General features: G+C 53.3%; 9 protein-coding genes across 9 annotated transcripts; 4 read left to right on the top strand and 5 right to left on the bottom strand.

The window, feature by feature from the left end:
- Positions 1 to 626: 626 nt before the first annotated feature.
- EI97DRAFT_47225 (general substrate transporter) lies at positions 627 to 3,221 on the top strand. Its single transcript, XM_033801847.1, has 9 exons — positions 627 to 1,008; positions 1,150 to 1,491; positions 1,539 to 1,706; positions 1,755 to 1,942; positions 2,001 to 2,016; positions 2,069 to 2,292; positions 2,355 to 2,475; positions 2,557 to 2,755; positions 2,856 to 3,221. Exons 1-9 carry the CDS (start codon positions 881 to 883, stop codon positions 3,078 to 3,080), a joined length of 1,611 nt encoding a protein of 536 aa, XP_033653597.1. The 5' UTR covers positions 627 to 880; the 3' UTR covers positions 3,081 to 3,221.
- Positions 3,222 to 3,743: 522 nt separating this feature from the next.
- EI97DRAFT_47273 (uncharacterized protein) lies at positions 3,744 to 4,956 on the bottom strand. The gene is made up of 3 exons (XM_033801859.1): positions 4,632 to 4,956; positions 4,329 to 4,504; positions 3,744 to 4,268 (listed from the first exon to the last, which is right to left on the bottom strand). The coding sequence occupies exons 1-3, from the start codon at positions 4,846 to 4,848 to the stop codon at positions 3,888 to 3,890; spliced, it is 774 nt and encodes a 257-aa protein (XP_033653598.1). The 5' UTR covers positions 4,849 to 4,956; the 3' UTR covers positions 3,744 to 3,887.
- A 225-nt stretch (positions 4,957 to 5,181) lies between these two features.
- Positions 5,182 to 6,533, top strand: EI97DRAFT_433472 (Aldo/keto reductase). Its single transcript, XM_033798400.1, has 2 exons — positions 5,182 to 5,783; positions 5,909 to 6,533. Exons 1-2 carry the CDS (start codon positions 5,457 to 5,459, stop codon positions 6,473 to 6,475), a joined length of 894 nt encoding a protein of 297 aa, XP_033653599.1. The 5' UTR covers positions 5,182 to 5,456; the 3' UTR covers positions 6,476 to 6,533.
- A 9-nt stretch (positions 6,534 to 6,542) lies between these two features.
- EI97DRAFT_433475 (Mob1/phocein) lies at positions 6,543 to 8,398 on the bottom strand. Its single transcript, XM_033798401.1, has 4 exons — positions 8,263 to 8,398; positions 7,711 to 8,039; positions 7,535 to 7,649; positions 6,543 to 7,483 (listed from the first exon to the last, which is right to left on the bottom strand). The coding sequence occupies exons 1-4, from the start codon at positions 8,283 to 8,285 to the stop codon at positions 6,877 to 6,879; spliced, it is 1,074 nt and encodes a 357-aa protein (XP_033653600.1). The 5' UTR covers positions 8,286 to 8,398; the 3' UTR covers positions 6,543 to 6,876.
- Positions 8,399 to 8,874: 476 nt separating this feature from the next.
- EI97DRAFT_398678 (uncharacterized protein) lies at positions 8,875 to 10,274 on the top strand. Its single transcript, XM_033796400.1, has one exon. It carries the CDS (start codon positions 9,044 to 9,046, stop codon positions 10,172 to 10,174), a length of 1,131 nt encoding a protein of 376 aa, XP_033653601.1. The 5' UTR covers positions 8,875 to 9,043; the 3' UTR covers positions 10,175 to 10,274.
- Positions 10,275 to 10,906: 632 nt separating this feature from the next.
- Positions 10,907 to 11,624, bottom strand: EI97DRAFT_442565 (ARF/SAR superfamily; the record flags this gene model as incomplete). Its single annotated transcript, XM_033799766.1, has 4 exons — positions 10,907 to 10,999; positions 11,050 to 11,115; positions 11,171 to 11,415; positions 11,477 to 11,624. 4 exons carry the CDS (start codon positions 11,622 to 11,624, stop codon positions 10,907 to 10,909), a joined length of 552 nt encoding a protein of 183 aa, XP_033653602.1.
- Positions 11,625 to 14,134: 2,510 nt separating this feature from the next.
- On the bottom strand, positions 14,135 to 14,527 carry EI97DRAFT_47306 (uncharacterized protein). The gene has a single exon (XM_033801870.1). It carries the CDS (start codon positions 14,409 to 14,411, stop codon positions 14,181 to 14,183), a length of 231 nt encoding a protein of 76 aa, XP_033653603.1. The 5' UTR covers positions 14,412 to 14,527; the 3' UTR covers positions 14,135 to 14,180.
- A 520-nt stretch (positions 14,528 to 15,047) lies between these two features.
- EI97DRAFT_442566 (NAD(P)-binding protein) lies at positions 15,048 to 16,364 on the top strand (the record flags this gene model as incomplete). The annotated part of the gene is made up of 4 exons (XM_033799767.1): positions 15,048 to 15,105; positions 15,173 to 15,403; positions 15,514 to 16,033; positions 16,154 to 16,364. The coding sequence occupies 4 exons, from the start codon at positions 15,048 to 15,050 to the stop codon at positions 16,362 to 16,364; spliced, it is 1,020 nt and encodes a 339-aa protein (XP_033653604.1).
- A 210-nt stretch (positions 16,365 to 16,574) lies between these two features.
- On the bottom strand, positions 16,575 to 19,027 carry EI97DRAFT_467315 (uncharacterized protein; the record flags this gene model as incomplete). The annotated part of the gene is made up of 9 exons (XM_033801591.1): positions 16,575 to 17,007; positions 17,065 to 17,296; positions 17,375 to 17,855; positions 17,908 to 18,017; positions 18,081 to 18,432; positions 18,494 to 18,587; positions 18,646 to 18,742; positions 18,795 to 18,884; positions 18,935 to 19,027. 9 exons carry the CDS (start codon positions 19,025 to 19,027, stop codon positions 16,766 to 16,768), a joined length of 1,791 nt encoding a protein of 596 aa, XP_033653605.1. The 3' UTR covers positions 16,575 to 16,765.
- Positions 19,028 to 19,373: the final 346 nt, after the last annotated feature.

A 19,373-nucleotide genomic window follows, 5' to 3' on the forward strand; every position in this document is an offset into this window, starting at 1 on the left:
CGGCGCGTTGAGGTAGAGTGAACTCTTCAATTCTCTACAATTCGAGGAGAATAGGTCAAATCAAACTGAGGTATCGCAGAGGTGGTGAGACCTGACTTGGAGCGACGTACAGGCAGTGGTGGCAGAACCTCGGTGAATTGGTCAGCGCTAGGGGCCCGTGCACTCTCACGTGAACCTTCTTGGGACGACGGCCCCGGGGACTTCATCCTTCCCTCTCCACTTTCTCTCCGCCAATTCGGGACGATCAACCGACAAACCCTGGGGCACCATGTGTTCATGTGTCTCAGTGTCTGCCGGCCAGACTCGCAGCTCCAGCTCGCAGACCACCGATTTCTGTCCTTTGCCAAAAAAACAAGAGCTATCATTGATTGAAAGACGGTGGTCAAGTTTCAAAGCCCGTTAATACCACCGGCTCGATGCAAACCAGCCACATACGGGAGGGGAGCCCGCCACGATGCTTGACATGCAGTTCCCCAGATCTGACCCTATTAACCCACCAATAACCCGCACGTCGCTTCCGTTTAACCTGGTCCTAAACAATATAAGCAGCCCGGCCCGCAATTCTAGCCGACGAATGGACGATGCTACCGCGGTAGGGTTACCTTGCCGTCACCTTGCTCAGCAGCTTCATCCTTGCGGATCATCAGTGCGGGACGAATAACGTTTGCAGCTCTGCAACCATGACCGGCCGGAGCTCCTGCAAGATTTCCAGCCTGGGATCAACGGCAATACAGAACGGCTTTCCAGGGTCCTGTTGTTCAGAGCGGAGCTAGAAATATGAAGAGCTGCTGGTCATCATGTACCTACCCAACCAGCTGGAGTGTCTCCAACCTTTTGGCTCCGGTGCAGTAGTGTCAACTATTCCTGAGAGACCGGCACCATGGGCCTACCAAGCTTCCCTAAGCTGTACAATGTGTACTTTCTGGCTATCATTGCCACTATGGGCGGTATGCTCTTTGGCTTTGATATTAGTTCCATGAGTGCTATCATTGGAACGAAGCAGTACTTGTGAGTGCTTTTTTTTGTGTTTGGAAACAGAAAGAGATGCTATGTAGCATTGCTGTCAATACAGAGCTGTTGCTTGACATTGCGAACGTCTCTGCTCCACCATCTCCAGTCCACCATTCGGGAATGCTAACATAGTATCAGGGACTACTTCGACAACCCCTCCGGCGTCGCCCAAGGAGCCATCGGCTCCGCCCTCGCAGCCGGCTCGGTCGTAGGCTCCATTGTTGCAGGTCCTGTCTCTGACAAACTGGGTCGTCGAAAGGCCCTCTTTTTCGCCTGCATCTGGTGGCTTGTCGGAACTGCTCTCCAGGTCGCTTGCAATGGCCGCGGCATGCTCATTGCTGGCCGCGTGCTTAACGGTGTGACGGTGGGCATCACATCCTCCCAGGTCCCCGTTTACCTCGCCGAGATTTCGAGGCACGATCAGCGTGGTGCTATTATCATCATTCAGCAGCTGGCCATTGAGTGGGGCATCCTGTTCATGTAAGTCTTAACATCATGTATCACGGCTCACAGCTAAAAGGTCGCAGGTACTTCATTGGCTATGGCTGCTCGTTCATTCCTGGAGAGACTGCATCTTTCAGGACGGCATGGGGCATCCAATTCGTCCCTTGCGTGTTCTTCATGTTCGGTCTTCCCTTCCTTCCAGAGTCTCCTCGTTGGCTTGCCAAGGTCGACCGCACTGATGAAGCCATCCAGTGAGTGTTCAAGATACATCTTCGCGAATGTCGACTAACCTTACGCAGTGTTCTTGCCAACATCCAGGCTAACGGCAATCTTCAAGACCCCTATGTCATAGCCGAGTACGAGGAAATCGTTACGGTTCTCACTGCCGAGCGGCAAGCCCCCCCGGGTTGGAGGAAGTTTGTGTACAATGGCATGTGGAAGCGAACCATGGCCGGTTTCTCCGTACAAGCCTGGCAACAACTCTCTGGTAAGTAGCTCTCTGGGAACACGATTATGGAGGATTGAAGATACTGACCCACCTGCAGGAGCAAACATCATGACGTACGCACCCATCTGTATACCAAAATGTTTGAACAAGGACTAACAGCCGCAGATACTACGTCGTGTACATCTTCTACATGGCCAACCTCACGGGCAACGTCAACCTCATCTCTTCCGGCGTCCAATACGCCCTCTTCATCATCTTCTCGACCGTCATGTTCTTCTTCGTAGACAAGATTGGCCGCAGGACACTGCTCGTATGGGGTGCTATAGCTATGGGTTTCTGCCACTTTGTCGTCGGTGGCGTCCTCGGGGCGCACTACAGCTACGTGCCGGGTAAGCTTCCGAAATCTCCATTGTTATCTTCACAACGTGCAGTACTGATAAATCTACGACAGAGGGCGTAGAAGGCAACGCCAACGTCGTCATGCGTGTCACCGGCGCTCCAGCCCACGCCATCATTGCCTTCTCCTACCTCCTCATCATCATCTACGCCCTCACGCTCGCTCCAATCTGCTGGTACGTATCCTTCCGTCCATATCTTGCCCTACTGCAATGCAGCACACCGCAGCACAATAGGTAGAATCTGACGACTCGCAGGGTCTACGCCGCCGAAGTTTGGTCCCTCGAAACCCGTGCCACGGGCATGGGCATCGCCGCCATCGGAAACTGGCTCTTCAACTTCGCCATCGGCTTATTCATCCCGCCCGCCTTCCTGAACATCCGATGGAAGATCTTCATCGTGTTCGGGACCCTGTGTCTGGGCGGCGCTATTCAATTCTGGTTCACGTATCCAGAGGTACGACATTCCATTCCACTCCCTTTCTCTTCCGTCCTTTTATCGGTGCTCCCAGGCGCCCTAGAAGTGTATGCAGAATATACTAACATGTGGATGCTAGACGTGCGGCAAGACGATTGAGGAAATCGAAGTCATGTTCAGCAAGGATGGGCCCAAGCCGTGGAAGACGACGAAGGGACACTCGAGGTTGGATCGCGAGGTCGAGGTTGTGGCGAATGCGCAGGCAAAGGGCGAGGCGAGGGCGAGTATCGAGAAGGTGATTCAGGAGGAGAAGGCCGCCATGACGGCGACGGCGACGCATACGAACAAGACGGAGACGGTGTGAATGCGGGATGGAGCGAGGGATACTGCGAAGGGAACGGGACAGACTGGCGGGTGAGGAGACGGTGTTGGGTGGGAGGGATGTTGGTCAGTGAAGTGGAGATAGTGTGGGACGGAGGATTTCAGTTTGCGGAGCCTTTTGAATTTACAAGAGTTCTTGGATTCTTATCAACACGGTGCTGTCCTACGCTTACTTCACTAACTGAGCTTGAGAAGTATGTCCATCTCAACTGACCCCTTCCATGTCAACCGCGCGCCGTCTTCCAGCCTTTGAGGATTGTTGTCACTCTACCCTTGCTCTCTTTTCTTCTCAGTACCGCCAAACTAACTTCTAGTGAACCTTCCATCGCCCAAAGGCCGGAATGTGAGGCTACACTAACATTCCCTCCTCCGGCTTGCCATGATTCCGCAACGAGTTTATGCGGAGGTTCCATCCTATCCGATATCCGACGCGATGATATCGCTTCTCCTCCTGGCCTTGCCTGTCCCTTTTGCTTCGCAAACACAGACAAGTATGTGTCCATTCCAGTAGAATCTGGAATCCTTCATATATCCAAGCGCGACCTTGAGTCTTTTGCCCTCGTGAAACCTAAGCAGTCCAATGTGCGTTCAATGCGTTGGTATGTGGTACGCCAATACCGCGAGCAACCGCATCACTGCTTGAAACTATGCACAATCAAGCATTGAGGTCCTGCGATGTGCTGTTTCCAGCAAAGCAGGAGCGTTGGTAACTCTGGGAATTGCAGCTGAGCCGAGCAATACAACCGAACGGTGGAGGTACAAGCAGGTCGACCAATCCATCAATCGTCCTTCAATCGTCCTCGTCGGAATCCGCGTAGCCTAGCGAAAGACCTATCGGTGCCGTCGGCTGAGGTTTCGGTTTGGATTTCGTCGCAGACGTATCCGGGACCTTGTCTCCCGCCGACGGCGAAGCTTGTTTCCCTTCAGGAGCAGTTTTGCTCTCTTTTTGCGTCGGCGTCTCTGGCGATGTTGGGGTCGTAGCATTCGCAGCCGTCCGCGTCGCCGTCGAATCATTCTTGGCCTCATTGCTCTTCGCAAGCGCATCCACTTCCGCGTCCGCGTCCGCGTCCGCAGTCGCCGAGCTAGTCCTCCTAACCTTGACGCCCTTCAACAATTCCCCTCCGGCCCTCTTCCTCTTCTTGCCCGGCGCCACCCACACAACCTTCTCCCCCTCCCCTGCCTGTCCTGTACCCGAACCCGCACTCTCCATTTCCCTCGCCTTCTTCTCCGCCTCTTCCCTCTGCCTTCGAAATCGCTCCAGTTCTTCGGCCGTCTCGCGTTTCACGGCATCTTCCTGCTTGCGCTTCTCTTCGAGGATGGTAGAGAGGAACTCGGCTTCGTCGTCGTCGAGGGCGCGGTACTGGTTCTTGAGGCGGATGGATTCTTCGAAGGCTTCTTGCTTGGCGGCTATGCGTCACAATACACTCAGCAACACATTATAAGAAACCAAGACACCATGCTCTCAGACTCGAATTGAGAAATTGTGAAGAGGTAGGATAGACAGGAGCTCCGAAAAAAGAAGATATAGACGCACCTTTATTAGCCATCAAAACCTCATACAGACTCTTCCCCTCATTCCCCTCCCGCACGCTTTCCTCCTTGCGCGCCCTCGCCTCGGCCAGTTCCTGCTGCACCTTGCGCCATGCCTCGTCGTTGGCCGTGTCGTGTTTCGCGCTTAGGCTTGAGCTCGAGCTGCCCTCTTGCTTCGTTTCATCGTTGATTCTGCCGGCCGAGACGAAGCCTGAGGACATGTTCGTCGTCGGTGATTATGAGAGGATGATGGATGAGCTGGAGCTACTAGGCGGTAGCTAGACTGGATAGGGAATGCATTGGGGTGCGCACCCTGCAGGTGCCGACGATGGTAGGGTTGGGCTAACGGGAGTTGTGATGGAGGTGCTCGGCAGATATTCGGATGCAGTGGAAGCTCCGGACGGATTACCTTAACGGGAAGAGCCGCGCAGTGAGTGATGGAGCATAATGATTGGTGGGGTTTGGAAAGTCGTTGGATTTTCCGCTCCCACCAGTTGGAGCAGTCGACGACAAAGCCGGGGAAATGTGAGGGATCTACGTCATCGGTTGGGGATCCAGTCGAGGCGGTGGATAAAAAGTACAGTCCCATTTCTCCAGGGCTGGTTGCCGTGTAATAAAAGCGGGGAGGGGAAAAACCTACTGTGTCCTAGATAAAAGTGGGTAGCCAGTAGCTACGGCGTTTAATAGAAAAAGCTCGTGAAAGGAAGGATAAATAAGAAATATCCAAACACCCAAAAAACCCCCTCCCTTCCCTCCCTCCTCCCGTCGATCCATTCCCCCAACCCGAAAACCCCTCCCCCTCCTCCTCTGATACACCTTCACCACCAAAATGTCACGCATCTGGACCAAAACCACCTTCCCGCTCAACACGGGCGCCACCATCCCCGCCATCGGCCTCGGGACCTGGCAATCCAAGCCCAACCAGGTGCGCGAGGCCGTACGCGTCGCACTGCAGAAGGGCTACCGCCACATCGACACGGCGCTGGCATATGGCAACGAGGCCGAGGTGGGCCAGGGGATTCGCGACTCGGGCGTGCCCAGGGAGGAGATATGGATCACGACCAAGCTGGATAATACGTGGCATAAGCGGGTCGAGGAGGGGATTGAGAGTAGTTTGAAGAGCTTGGGGGTGGATTATGTGGATCTGTATTTGATGGTGGGTTATTTTCCTCACTTTACATCTATTTATTTGGTCGTCGGTGGACCACTTGATGCACAAACCTCAACAATTCGCCATGACGCTAAAACTACTACGAATTGACTCACTGACAAAACCCCCAGCACTGGCCCTCCTCAACCGACCCGGACGACCTCTCCAAACACCTCCCGGACTGGGACTTCATCGCCACCTGGGCCGAGATGCAGAAACTGCCCGCCTCGGGCCGCGTCAAGAACATCGGCGTCTCCAACTTTGGCATCCGCAACCTCGAGAAGCTGCTGTCGGACCCGCGCACCAAGACGGTGCCCGCCGTCAACCAGATCGAGCTGCACCCCAACTGCCCCTCGCCCAAACTCCTGCAGTACTGCAAGGAGAAAGGGATTCACTGTACCGCGTACTCGTGCCTGGGCAGCACGGATTCCCCGCTGGCGAAGGATCAGACGTTGAAGGCGTTGGCGGAGAAGAAGGGCTGGTCGGCGGCGCAGGTGTTGTTGCTTTGGGGCCTGCAGAGGGGCACGAGCGTCATTCCCAAGAGTGTGACGCCCGAGCGGATTGAGGCGAATTTCGAGCTGGATGGGAAGAGTCTGAGTGAGGAGGAGATGAAGCAGTTGGATAGTCTGCCGGATCGCTTCAAGGTCTGTGGCGATGCGTGGTTGCCCATCAAGGTCTTCTTCGGCGATGATGAGTAAAAGCTAGGGGAAGATAAAAGGGTTACAGGTGAATAGATAAAAAGAAGATTCCCATTCTGCTCCTTGTCTCCATCTTAGTGCACATCCAGAACGAAAGTCATCAAAGTTCATACAGGCTTCTAAATAACCACAATCTCACCATCGTACTTATCATCCTCCTAACGATCAAAAGCGGGAAACGGCATGGCAAGATAAACATGTGGAATCCAGAAAAGTTCAGGAGCCAAGTAAAATAGATTGCTGTTTGTCCACTAAGATGCTGCGTCAATACATGATGTAACCTCACTGGCGTTGGCCTGCCATAAAAACGCCGTTCGCCTCTAACGCTGTTCAGATGCCTCAACAAAACGGCCCTCCCGTAGCATCCAGTCCCTTAGCCTGATGCTCAATATCCGTCCCCTTTAGGCAGCCGCCGGAACGGTCTGTTGACTGCTTGCTGCCGGCGCCAGATTCTGATTCTGCGACTGCTGCGGCTGCTGCTGCGGAGGCGGCGGTAGTAGGCCCTTTGCCAGCCACAAATCGACCAGGGGCTGCATGGGCTCGATCTCCTTGTCACCGAGCAGCCCGAAGAGCTTACCGACATTGACAAAGTGGATGAAGCACGTGTTGAGCTCCTTGTACGCGTTGACGTTCCAGAAGGGATCTAGCCAGTGGCCGTGATAAATGTGGGCATAGCAGCGCATCATCTGACGGTAGATGCTCTTGATGTCGCTCTCAAACGTCTCCGGGAAGCCGGACGACTTGCCTAACCAGTCTCGGCCTGAAAGTTGAGAAAGCGAGGCATTCAGATTCGTCGGTCCCAAAGGTTGGGGCGTGGACGACCCTGGAGTTGCAGAGCCGGAGGCGTAACTCGAGCCATTGCCCGAGAATGATACAGACGAGGTGTCTGTGGGGAAGATGGAGGGATCATTGATTTTTCCAACGATCCATTTCTGCACCAGGTTGATATATTGGATGGCGGGTATCTTGATCGGGTTCTTCTTGTTGTCTAGCCAGGTGTATGTATGACTGAGACTGGTAAGTACAGTCAAAGTGGCAATAAACAGAGGCAAAACTTACACACTCGCGGACATGGTGGGACACACCTCTGGATTGCAAATCGGTCTCTGTGTCCTCTCATCTACAACTTTGATCATGTCGATCATCTGTTCCAGCAGACGATACTGCTCGACAACTGGTCACGTGCCTTAGAATTGTGTCCTCAGTCCAAAGGGAGGGAGGCGGGGCTGACATACCTTGATGGGCGAGCCATTCACCCTCTTCCACCAGTCTCGGCTTTGCGGCCAAGGTCATAAAATTACCCTTAACAATTAGGGAAGAGTACTCTTCCCGGAAGAAAAATGGCGGCCGGCGAGCGTTGGAGTTGGAGGTATTTTGACCGTCCGAACCGGGAGTTTCAAGCGACATGGCGGAAGACAATGCAGGGGAATGTGGCATGGGAGGGACACTCGGCGGCTGGGCCGTGGACGGCGAATATGATGGCGTAGTCGGTGAAGGCGTGTCCTGGCCGTTGTTCCCTTTGCCTTGGGCACCTTTATTGGAGCGACCACCGAAGCCTTGGCGTCTGATATTGAGGAGTTAGAAGGGATAACGGAGACGGGTCATGGAGCAGAGGTCAGGGAACGATGAAGAGGGTAGAAGGAGAATAGACGAAGAGACAGAAAGTGAGACATCGGGCAGGTTAGCCTTTGAAACAGACAGTGTTGGGAGGTGCGAGGGCAAACACCTGACCCCTATGCATATGGCACAGCTGGGGGTGGGGGAAAGAGAGGGCGCCAAGCACTTACACGCTCGAGAAGAAGGACGCCATGGTGCCCGCGAACTGGTATATGCCGTATGAAAGTGCGATCTTGGGGGGTGTAAAAAGGGAGTAACAGGAGACAGGTGCGCTGTGCGGTGGTGAATTGCCTCTGGACACTTTGCTGGCCGTGTTCGAGAAGGGGGACCCGTCGTCTGTCTGGCGCCCGACCCACCCGAGTTTGCGCTAGACCTAATTGGGCCCCACGGCTTTCCCTTGTCTGTCTTCGAACTTCAATCTCGCGCTTCGTCCATCGCAAAGCTGCAGCTTCAACGCGCCTGTGCTTTCACCTTCACCTTCACCACCTCCAGATCATTGCTTACAAAAGCCGGAACTCCTCCCAACCTCTTTCTTCCATCCGCAACTCTCCGCAACCTACCCAACTTTTGCAACAACTGGACTTCAAATCACCGCACGAACCATGGCCTCCGACGCGGGCCTCTCCGACAATGAAGAGTATAAAAGTACTCCCGCAGACGCAAACCCGGAAGGTGAAAACGATACCGGCGACGTGAAGGACACGCTAGAAGAGGAAGAAGAACTCGGCGACGATGATGACCTCTTTGGCGACGGAGGCGACGAAGAAGAGGATGAGGAACAACCGTAAGCTCCCATCCTTCATCAAAGTCCTATGTCCGCTCTCTAACACAACCCCTAGTTCAAGGCGCAAGCTCGACGACGAAGAGCTCGACTCCGGCGACGACGAAGGCCGCACCGATCGCGTCCCGGAAGAACCCGCCGAAGAAGCCGTCGAACAGACCCTCAGCTTCATGGACGCCGACATCGCCAGGCATGCCATCCCCGAGCCCAGCGACGGCGAGCTCTACCAACTCCGAGTCCCGCGCTTCCTCTCCTTCGAACCCACAGCCTGGAACCACAAAACCTTCCAACCCCCAACCACAGACCACCACTCCAAGACCGCCCCAACGGAACACTTCTCCGCCTACGACACGGCCCTCACAACCATCCGTTGGCGCCGCTCCCCCTCGGACCCTTCCAAACTCCAATCCAACGCCCGCATCCTCCGCTGGAGTGATGGCTCCCTAACTCTCCAACTCGCCTCCCTCCCCACGGAACAATACGAAATCACCGCCGCGACGCTGGCACCCCCGCAGACGCACCCCAAGAAGCCCACGCCCACCTCGACCCTGTCCAAGCACGCCCCAGGCAAGGAAAGCTACACGTACCTCGTCGCGCCCTACGAGGAAGCCCAAATCACGCGCGTCACCAACAAACTCACCGCCGCGCTCTCCGTCGTGCCCAACCTCAAATCAAACGACGGCGCCATCGAGAAGCTGCAGGCCGACCTGGCCAAGGCGGCGAGCCGCACCCTGGATAGCAAGGAGCAGGCCATTTCCATCATCCAGGTCGACGAGGACCCGGAGTTGGCGCGCGCGAGGAAGGAGGCCGAGTTCAAGCAGAAGCAGAAGATGCTAAGGGCGCGGGAGAAGAATGAGCAGCGGGAGAGGGAGAAGGCGACGCGCAGGATGGGCGGGCACAGGGCTGCGGGTTACGGCCTCAGTATCGGCGGGTTGGAGGACGAGGAAGGGGGTCGTGGGCGTGGTGGAGGTGCCGGGCAACGGAAACCGCGGGCCAAGGTTGGGTCGAGGAGGGATTGGAGCGATGAGGATGAGTATGCTGGTCGTGGGGGAAGGACGAGGGAGGATGAGTACGATGAGGAGGATGATTTTATCGCGGCGAGCGATGAGGAACCCGAGATTGTCGAGGATGATGAGGATGAGGATGATGGCATTGTCGAGAGTCCGCCGGCGAGGCGGAGACAGGCGACTGCGAGTCCGAAGCGCGGGAGGGGTGGCGACGAGGAGGAGGAGGAGGAGGTTGTGGTTAGTAGGACGAAGAGGAGGAGAGTGGTGGAGGATGATGATGATGAGGATGAGTAGGCCGGATATGGGAAGATGATTAGGTATGTGGTTGGCAGGCAACACCTCAAAGGTCTCTTTCCAATAACCTGTGGAGTCTAAAGTATTCCTTTCCGCGTCGATGTACTTGTATTACTTAGCTTCCACTCCTGCGCGTTCGAGGATTCAAACATCCGGTCGGACATGAATGAAGCATAACCTGGAGCCTGAGTAATTCCCTTCAAAACAAAAGAGTAGCATCGTTCACAACACCCGAAACAAGGCGTTCTGAATGCATATATGATGTGCATACCTACCCGCTCACTCCTCTACATAAACAGCTTGACCAAACCAGGAATAGGACCTTAGAAGCTGGAGAAAAGAATCTCAAATTGACTAACAAAGCAGCAGTTTAAAGTTATCTACCTTTCCCATCCTCACCATTCCAGCCCAACCACGAACGCTCGCAATCAATCGTTTTCAGGTTGAAGTTCGGTCATCCCATCGTCACCGCAAGCATCAAGATGTAAGGTTGATGTATGACGAAGACGGTCATTCGGGCATCAAAGCTAAAGGACACACAATAACTCCAATTGGTTGGGAAAGAGATAATTAGAAAGCAGTTGTGTTCTCCGCGCCACCATCCCGTTTGTGTAACACACAGGCTTGTAAGCACACGTATTCGTATAGAGGGGATTCGTATATGTGGGAGAAGAGAGAGGAGGTAGGGTCTGGGGTAGGGGCAGACATTGACATGGACCGCCAGGGTTGTGCTTAGTTGTGGCCAGCCTTGCGAAGCGAGTTGCTCAACCATTCCAGACCCTCGTACAAACCATCGCCGGACGTAGCGCAGGTGGATTGGATGTACTGTGAACTGTCAGCTACGGTTTTGTCGGAGTGAGTGCCTTTGTACATACCCAGGCACGTTGTCGAAGGCTGTGGAGACCGAGCTTGTCGGTGATTTCGGCAGCGTTCATGGCGTTCTAAGGAGTAAGTCAGTGCATGTACGAGAGATCAACGCACTCCAAGCATGCTTACAGGCAGATCCTGCTTGTTGGCGAAGACCAAAAGCAGAGCATCCCGCAGCTCGTCCTCGTTCAACATCCGCTGAAGCTCCTCGCGCGCCTCCACAATACGGTCGCGATCGTTGCTATCAACGACGAAGATGATACCCTGGGTGTTCTGGAAGTAATGCCTCCACAAGGGCCTGATCTTGTCCTGGCCTCCGACATCCCACACGGTGAACTGGATGTTCTTGTACTCGACAGTCTCGACGTTGAAGCCTGGTTTCCCACATATCAGCAATGTCGGGCTTTTGTCGGCAAGGGGCGCGTGAGTACACACCAATGGTCGGGATCGTGGTAACGATTTCACCGAGCTTGAGCTTATACAGAATCGTCGTCTTTCCTGCAGCGTCCAAGCCAACCATCAGGATGCGCATCTCCTTCTTGCCCCATAGCTTGTCGAACAACTTCGAGAATGTAAGACCCATGGTTGCGGTGGGTGCGGCGGGTGTGTGGCGGTAAGAGGCGGTGTGGGTGAACTCTCGAACCTGGCGTGAACGTGTGAGAGAGAGTGCTCATAAAAAAAAGGTATAGACGCCTAAAGCCCAGAAACGTCCACTCCTATCGCCAGAATCCTCTCCCCCCAACTTGACCCCCGAGGCCGAGGCCCTTGTGACAGTTGGGGGGCGGAGGGAGCGGCGACAGGGCGGCGACGGGCGAGGATTCAGAAATGTTGGAGCGCGTGTTCGACTTACCGTGTGCGTTCAAGAGTATGGGAGTTGGATGAGATGGAGGTTATGTGGGTGGCCGATGTAATCTAATTGATGTCCAGGACGTGCTGGCTTGATGAAGAGACGTCTTGGATTTGAAGGGTTTCGGCGCGCAGATCTTGGCGGGATCCCCCAACACGTGATTCCTGAAAGAATGTCTGAATACGTCCGAAAGTCTCTTTCTTGAATCGAAATTTGAATAAAATAACATCCTCAACGCCGTCCCAATCTCTTTATTAAGTGTGCAATTTCTGGACACGTTGCGCGTCCATAATTTCCAAGATTGGAGTCGTTCCAGCTCCTGAGGATAGGCAACCGCAAATCGATCGGTTCGCCTCCAATCTTACCAATCTTGAAGAGTCCTAACCAGAAGGCAACAACTATCATCTAGAAGGACATGTACACATTTACAGTATTTAACCAAATGGTCGAACAACCGGGGATTTCGCGTGTTCCCCACAGCTCTCTCGTCCCCCTTTCTCAACATCAGGTCTTGGCATACCCCCCGCAAGTTCATCAACATCATATCAGAAAAACGATCTAGTATGTTGAAAACTCCGGATCGCAGAAACATCTAGGACCATAGCTACCACTCTCAGAAGGCCCAGCTGTATTGCACATGTCGAATGATATGTCAGAAGAAAAAGGGAGATAACTTAGCAAGACTCAAATGTTAGCCGTGGTGTCTAGAAGCCATACGCGGAAGCCTGGAGAAGGGATCGGGTAGGCTTACGAGTGGAAGAACTGGTCTGGCCACGTTTCACAAGAGACTTGTGATGTTGGTGTCTCAGAGCGGTCCAGTGTAGGCAAAAGGAAGGTTGAGGCGGTAGTTGTCTGATCCACGTATAAGTTGCTGGGTGGACACAAATAGGTACCGTCAAAGTAAGGTGACGAGGGTGTCTCTGGGTATACAAGAGCATCATGGACGAAAGCTGTGTTTGGCGACAAGCAATGGGATGCAGTGTAAGCGGCCTTAGGTTGCCCTGACAGTCCCTGCCAGTCTTCAGAAGGTCTCTGTATATCCAACGCATTGTCACCGCTTAGCAAAGTCGTTGATGGTGCAGATATGGCTGCATGACCGTTGGGAGCCGACGGGGGGGGTTGTGGCGCCGACGCATCCGGACGATGACCTTGGTCTTTTCCATGGTTTCTTGTGAGCCAAAACGTCTCCACACATCTACGAAATACTCAGACGTACCTATCTGTGCGCTGAACGTTCTCAAGTGCCTTACCCAGTCGCGTTTTCCCTGTGGATATTGTTTCTTGCCACTGACGACGTATTGGCAGGAGTGTTTAACTCTCCGACATCTCACGCAGTCCGGCTTGCCACCATCGCACTTGACCTTTCTCTCTCGGCACCGGGTGCAAGCAACATGCTTAACCGCCTGTTTTGGTTGGAGCTCAGTTGGCATCCCTGGGTTGTATCTGCGTTTTCGGAAGAGGGGGATAAAAGAGAGAGATTCTCACGGTACAAATCCGAGATCAGGGGACTGAGCCCAGCGGAGGTAAGGCAGCTTATAACGGGTTTTCAGATGACAAAAACAGCATTGCATTTTTTAACACTTATGGAAATAGCCCGGCCTGTGTGGTCTGCCATTGGGCCATTGCAATCAACATTCCATACCCTAGGGCAGTGCCACCACAAGCTCGAGGGTGAGCATACGACATTGCCATTGGAAAGTTGTACTATGTGCACGTTCTGTCACCCTTTCCTGGGGAAACACGTTGGCTTGGTTTCTCTATGCGAATAATGATTCGATGGCTCAATGGAAGCGCGCACCATCTTGGGCGGCTTCCCTCGTCCCTGTAAGATCTGGACGCATACCGCCACGAGCAGCTACCGCCAGAACAGCAGAGAAGTTTCATTGTCTTCTAGCCACCCGTCTTTTCCAAGAGCAAGACTCACGCGCATCTTCTTCAGCTCACCGCCCCTTACTGAGGAATCCCCGTACAGCGTTCCACAAACCACACACGAGGAGTGGCACAAACATGCGCATTCCGAACCTTTTAAGCGAGAATGGGTGCGCGTTAACGACGTTCGTCCTTTCTGGAAGGTCACCCAGAATGTTCTTGTCAGACGAAAATAACTTTAGGAACGTCTCTGCTTGCTTCTTCAGCTACCGCGAGCATCTACATCTCTGGACTAGTCATGCGGTATCACACCCACTTGTTACCATGTGAGTGTCTTCGGGCACAGTGGCTCCGGGATGAGCGATTACGTCGCACCGACTGAGGGTCGCTGACCATGTGCCCGGGTCAAGGCACTTCGTCGTCCTACTGCTTATTAGTAGAGATCGGACTTATACGAGGGCATATGAACCTAGTATCTACGGATCCAATCATACCAGTGGAAGGTGTCGTCAAACGGGAAACGACAGCCGTGTCTAGAACCCCAAGCCCTTTGTCCAGTCGCCTGGTGGACATTTGCCCGTCTTTGTGTGTTTCCGACCAGTCAGAACTCAGAGTCCAGCAGAGAATGATCACATCAGACAAGCTCGTCAACATAGGAATTTTCGGTCAAATGCGATCCAATAACTATCGAGGATGTGTAGTCCGCTAGGAAGACTACGCCCATATTCAGACGGATTCTCTACTCCATCATGAGTACTTGTCGGCCCAGTGCTACATGAAGTAGGTTGTTTCTATCATGGCTGAGATTTGAAGTGCCTTTATCTCGCTGTCTTCCTGTATTCACTGATCTGGATATTCCGTGAGGATGCTAACCCAACCAAAAGATTCAGAACCCACTCAAGTTCATTTTCTGCCCGGGAAAACAATTGAGCCAGTTTATAGCGGCGTATAACAGAAAAGTCTTACAAGTTTTAGAACACATGTCAGCCTATGATAGCATCAAGGACACGATATACTTGTTTTTACCGGATCCCCTCACCAATGACCCGAAGTGGAAGTCGTCCAACGACGCACCTTCACCACGGTGTCACAGCACCTTCCGCGAAACGAGAAAGCGGGGTTCTGGCAAAGAACTCCTACTCCCAGCTTCAGCCCTCTAACCTCAACCTCACTTCAACCTTACCTCAACTTCAAGCACGGCAGTGGATCTCCTTCACCGCCGCCCAGTCTCACGCACCTCATCCAAAACGGATCAAAAGCAGAAGAAGCTTAAACGTACGGACAACCATCATGGCCTCTTCGACCCCCGGGTCCCTGCCCGGCAGCCTCATCGCAATCAGCGGCGCCGGTATGTATTCAGTTAAAATTCTTTGCTCATAGTTGTAAGTCAATCGGTCATCTCACACATGCAACAGGGTCTGGCATTGGACGCAGCCTTGCGCATCTCCTCGGTCGATCTGGTGCGTTGCTCTCCCTCGCGGATATCGACTCTGCTGCTTTGATTAAAGTGGCGAAGGAGTTGACGGACATGAACAATAATATCAATGAGAACACCCTCTTCCATATGCAGGTCGATGTGACGGATCAGAGGCAGGTGGATAAATGGGTCGAGACGACGGTGGAGAAGTTTGGAAGGAAGTTGGATGGTGAGTGCGTTTCTTGCTAACTTGAAGCTCGAGACTTGTATCAAAACGCTGCTTCTTCTGCTGTCACGGTCCCTTCCACTCACTTCGGTTTTCCCTGGGATATACGCCAGCAAATACCACAGACATGGCGCGTGATATGGAGCCACCACCTATGCTGCAGGCAAAAGCAATCTACCATTTTGCCACAGTTGCTAACTCAACGCCCTTCTTCGCAGGTGCTGCAAATTTTGCCGGCATATGCGGCACCCTTGGGTCTCTCCGTGCCTTCTCACAGCCCGACTACTCCTCGGTATTCAGCGTAAACGTCGAAGGCATCTTCAACTGCTTGTCCGCAGAGCTACGTAACATGCGCGAAGCCAATCCTCCTCTCAACATCAAGACAGAACCAGACCAACCGAGTCTCTCAGCTGCAGAAGAGTCCAACAAAGGCAATAGTGAGGCCACTTCCGGTCTTGGACACAAAACAACGGGAGGCTCCATCGTAAACGCTGCATCCGTTGCGGGACTTCTAGGCAAGCCAAACGCCAGCGTCTACTGTGCAAGCAAGTTCGCCGTCGTAGGCATCACCAAGTCGGCAGCGATTGAAGAAGGGAAGAGGGGAAGCGGCATCAGGGTTAATGCTGTTGCGCCGTAAGTTGTATCCCTCCCAGACTCAACGGTTATCTCTCCCTGCTCTGCATCAACGAGAATGTAGCAAGGAATACGGCATCATATGTTGGAACCATAGCTGACCGCGCGCTACTGCTGCAGTGGTTACGTTCAGACCCCAATGCTGGAACAACTCGACAAAATCACAGGTAACCCTCATGCTCACGGCTCGGTGCTCGGTCGTAGGGCCCACCCAGAGGAAGTGGCCAGAGTGATTGCCTTCTTGCTGAGTGAAGAGAGTAGCTATGTCACTGGGAGCATCTACCAAGTTGATGGAGGGCATACTTTGGGAGCTGCAGTAGAAGACGCCTAGTCTCCACAGAGTGGATGGTCTGGGGCTTTTCGGCATGGTTACCAGCGTTGGACTATCAATGGAGGGTTAAAGCTGAAGGGTAAATACGGGATGGAGCATTCCGAGAGTCGATCGTCCTGCGGTCGAGCTCACCCGGATAATAGATCCTTCAGCAGAATACAATGAATAACTGTGCTATATCTTAAAATCTAGAGCTCCAACAACTTTTCAGTTCGCACTGGCCATTCCTATCATTTCGTTCACGGACAGCGCAACCTGAGGAATTCTTTTGCTATGGGAATGACTCCGCATACCTACATATAATTTTAGCTTCTCCTTGACTATCCTACCCATCAGGATTCATGTCATTCCCATTTTGTCAGGTGTCTATATACTTGGAACGGCCTCTTACCGGTCGACCACTATGCCAAAATCTCCGGATCAGCCCTTGGGAACTTATGGGAATGCACGACCACCTCACTGAGCTCATGATCAGAAACCTGAGATCTAGACTCTGGGCTCCTGACGCGTCCGAACCGCGAATCCCCATCGCTGCGAATGGACTTTTCGTCTTCGCCCTCCTTGTTCCCAGCACCGTGACCCAGTCGCGCAGCCAAAGCGTGCGACGCCGTGATAAACCAGGGTAGCTTTGCGTGAGGTTTGACTACTCGCCGTTAACCATCCCCTCCCCAAACCACTAAGCACGTACGGGTAAACTTACTACTCCAATACTCCCTATTATCTTCATCATCCGGTACAAGGTACCCTCTCGTAACGATCTTGGTAACCCAAATGGACCCGTTGAGCGCCGTATACGTCATCAATCCTGCAATGAGGCCGTACGCCGCGCTGTATCCAAAGGGAATGAACATGATGGTGACGAAGGCGGGGACGGCGTCGCCGATGTATTTCCAGTTGATGGCGAAGACCTGGCGCATCATGAGACAGCCCACCTGCAATCACATATCTTGTTAGCCTTCTTCATATCACACTGAGGGCAAAAGGAGAAATATATGGGGGAATTGGCGTACCAGAATCAAAGTACATCCCGTAGCCCAAGGCGGGATAGACGCAAAAATAGGCGCGAAGAACATGGAAATCAAGAAACACGTGCCCGCCGTCATGGCCGTAAGCCCCGTCTTCCCACCCTCGGCGATCCCAGCGCCGGACTCGATGAATGCGGTGACGGGCGAACAGCCTAGCAGGGCCCCGATGGAAATACAGAGCGCATCCGTGCAATACGCCAGGGTTGAGCGGGGGAAGTCTCCCGTGTCGGGATCCACGACGCCGGAGAAACGCGCCATGCTGTAGAGCGTGGCGGTGCAGTCGATGATGTCTACGTAGAGGAAGGTGAAGAGGGCGAGGACGAATTGCGAGGGTGCGCGGGAGACGTTCCAGTCGAGGGTGTTGAGGGTGTGGTTGATGGGGTGGAAGGTTACGACTTTGCGGAAGTAGTCGAAGCGGTCATTGCCTTCGGAGGTGTTTGGAAAGTAGGTGAAGGAGGTGCTGCGGCTTTGGGGACATTAGCTTCGAATGTGGAAAGGGATGGGGAATTTGGACCTACGGCCAGGACAGGATGGAGACGAGGGCGATGCCGACGATCATGGCGCTTTTGACTTTGTAGGCCATTAGGTAGGCTGTGAATATGCCTCCGCACATGATGCCGATCCACATCTACCGCAACCAGTTAGCGAAACGTGAACTCGAACATAGCCTACAAACGAGGCACGAGTTTACCGTAGGCGAAGTCATCTTGTGACTTGTACAAACCCCATTCTCATCCTGATACTGAACCGGACAACCCGCAATCTGCAGTGGCGTATCCTTGGACCCAGTAATAGCGCCAATCCCCGCAGAATAGCTGAGCCCATTTTCCGCCAGGAAAAGCCCTATACCGCAGGCACTGGCAAGTTTCAACGACACGGGGATGACTTTTACAAGCCACTGACGCATCCCGATCAACGACAACGCGATAAACACGAAGCCCTCGATGAACACCGCTGTCAGTGCAAGATTGTACGTAATCGACCCCGTACCATTTGACCCAACGATTTGATACGCAAAGTAAGCGTTGAGGCCCATGCCAGGTCTGCTTGGAGTCAGCAACTTCTGCGGCGGAAGTAGGATAGAGGTGCGGTCAAGCGGCTTACGCTAGACAGACGGGCATGTTGGTTAGGAGACCGAAGAGGAAAGAACTGAAACCGGCGACCGCGGCGGTTGCGGTTATAAAGGAACGTTTCAGATCTGTGGATAGGTTAGTCAGTGCACTGAAATTCTGATGGGGGCGGACGTGGATATTTACCTTGTTTACAGATGGCATAATCGGCGGTGAGTTCGCACCTGGCCTTCGAAACGCTGTCACATACGCAGTTGCCGCCTGTATCTGACAGTATGGTTGCCTTTCCATGTCAGTGATTGTGCAAATGTATCCAAGTACACTGCGGTACTGACGTTGACGGCTATGATGTATGCCATGGTGAAGAAGGTGGTGAGTCCGGCGCGGAGCTCAGTAGTAAATTTTGTGTTCGCAATCTCCTTATCCTTGGATCATCAGTATGCGGCTTTCTATGCGGAGGTTTTGGAAAACGCACGTGTCCCGAGCCCTCAAGTCGAAATATTCGCCCTACGACTGAACCACTCATTCGGTCATTGACTTTGTCAACGACATTCCTCGCTGCCTCCATTTCGCTGTGAGAGAAGGCAGATCACGTCCAAGGTGTATCTTTAGAAGATGCCCCAGTGCCAGTATCATAGAATTGCAATGAAAAACGGTTATGATACTCTGACAATGTGGAAGTATCAATAGTCAATTAAGCAAAAGTTCCAGAGACAAGCTCTGAGGAGAAAAGTCCGCAGGAATGAGAAGAAGCAAAGCCAGAGAGGTATATCCTCAATCACAGAGCTCTTCAACATCACCGCATCGCCGTCACAACATCCCTCAAATTCACCCTGCAACCCATGCCTAACCAAAGATGTTACAACATCCTCCATACACCTGCAGGTGAAGATATTTCTGCCCGCAATACCCAC

Source organism: Westerdykella ornata (genome assembly GCF_010094085.1).
Source record: "Westerdykella ornata strain CBS 379.55 unplaced genomic scaffold EI97scaffold_11, whole genome shotgun sequence".
In the NCBI taxonomy this organism is placed as follows: Eukaryota; Fungi; Ascomycota; class Dothideomycetes; order Pleosporales; family Sporormiaceae; genus Westerdykella; species Westerdykella ornata.

Excerpts from the sequence above, each read along its gene's own strand:
- EI97DRAFT_47225 (XM_033801847.1), top strand. The coding sequence starts at position 881 with ATGGGCCTACCAAGCTTCCCTAAGCTGTACAATGTGTACTTTCTGGCT. Across the intron at positions 2,293-2,354 it reads GCACTACAGCTACGTGCCGG|AGGGCGTAGAAGGCAACGCC; the intron begins GTAAGCTTCCGA and ends AATCTACGACAG. Across the intron at positions 2,756-2,855 it reads TCTGGTTCACGTATCCAGAG|ACGTGCGGCAAGACGATTGA; the intron begins GTACGACATTCC and ends TGTGGATGCTAG.
- EI97DRAFT_47273 (XM_033801859.1), bottom strand. The coding sequence starts at position 4,848 with ATGTCCTCAGGCTTCGTCTCGGCCGGCAGAATCAACGATGAAACGAAG. Across the intron at positions 4,505-4,631 it reads GGTTTTGATGGCTAATAAAG|CCGCCAAGCAAGAAGCCTTC; the intron begins GTGCGTCTATAT and ends TGTGACGCATAG. Across the intron at positions 4,269-4,328 it reads TTCGAAGGCAGAGGGAAGAG|GGGGAGAAGGTTGTGTGGGT; the intron begins GCGGAGAAGAAG and ends CAGGCAGGGGAG.
- EI97DRAFT_433472 (XM_033798400.1), top strand. The coding sequence starts at position 5,457 with ATGTCACGCATCTGGACCAAAACCACCTTCCCGCTCAACACGGGCGCC. Across the intron at positions 5,784-5,908 it reads ATGTGGATCTGTATTTGATG|CACTGGCCCTCCTCAACCGA; the intron begins GTGGGTTATTTT and ends CAAAACCCCCAG.
- EI97DRAFT_433475 (XM_033798401.1), bottom strand. The coding sequence starts at position 8,285 with ATGGCGTCCTTCTTCTCGAGCGT. Across the intron at positions 8,040-8,262 it reads GCGTCCTTCTTCTCGAGCGT|ACGCCAAGGCTTCGGTGGTC; the intron begins GTAAGTGCTTGG and ends CCTCAATATCAG. Across the intron at positions 7,484-7,534 it reads CCCACCATGTCCGCGAGTGT|TCATACATACACCTGGCTAG; the intron begins GTAAGTTTTGCC and ends TACCAGTCTCAG.
- EI97DRAFT_398678 (XM_033796400.1), top strand. The coding sequence starts at position 9,044 with ATGGACGCCGACATCGCCAGGCATGCCATCCCCGAGCCCAGCGACGGC.
- EI97DRAFT_47306 (XM_033801870.1), bottom strand. The coding sequence starts at position 14,411 with ATGTTGACGAGCTTGTCTGATGTGATCATTCTCTGCTGGACTCTGAGT.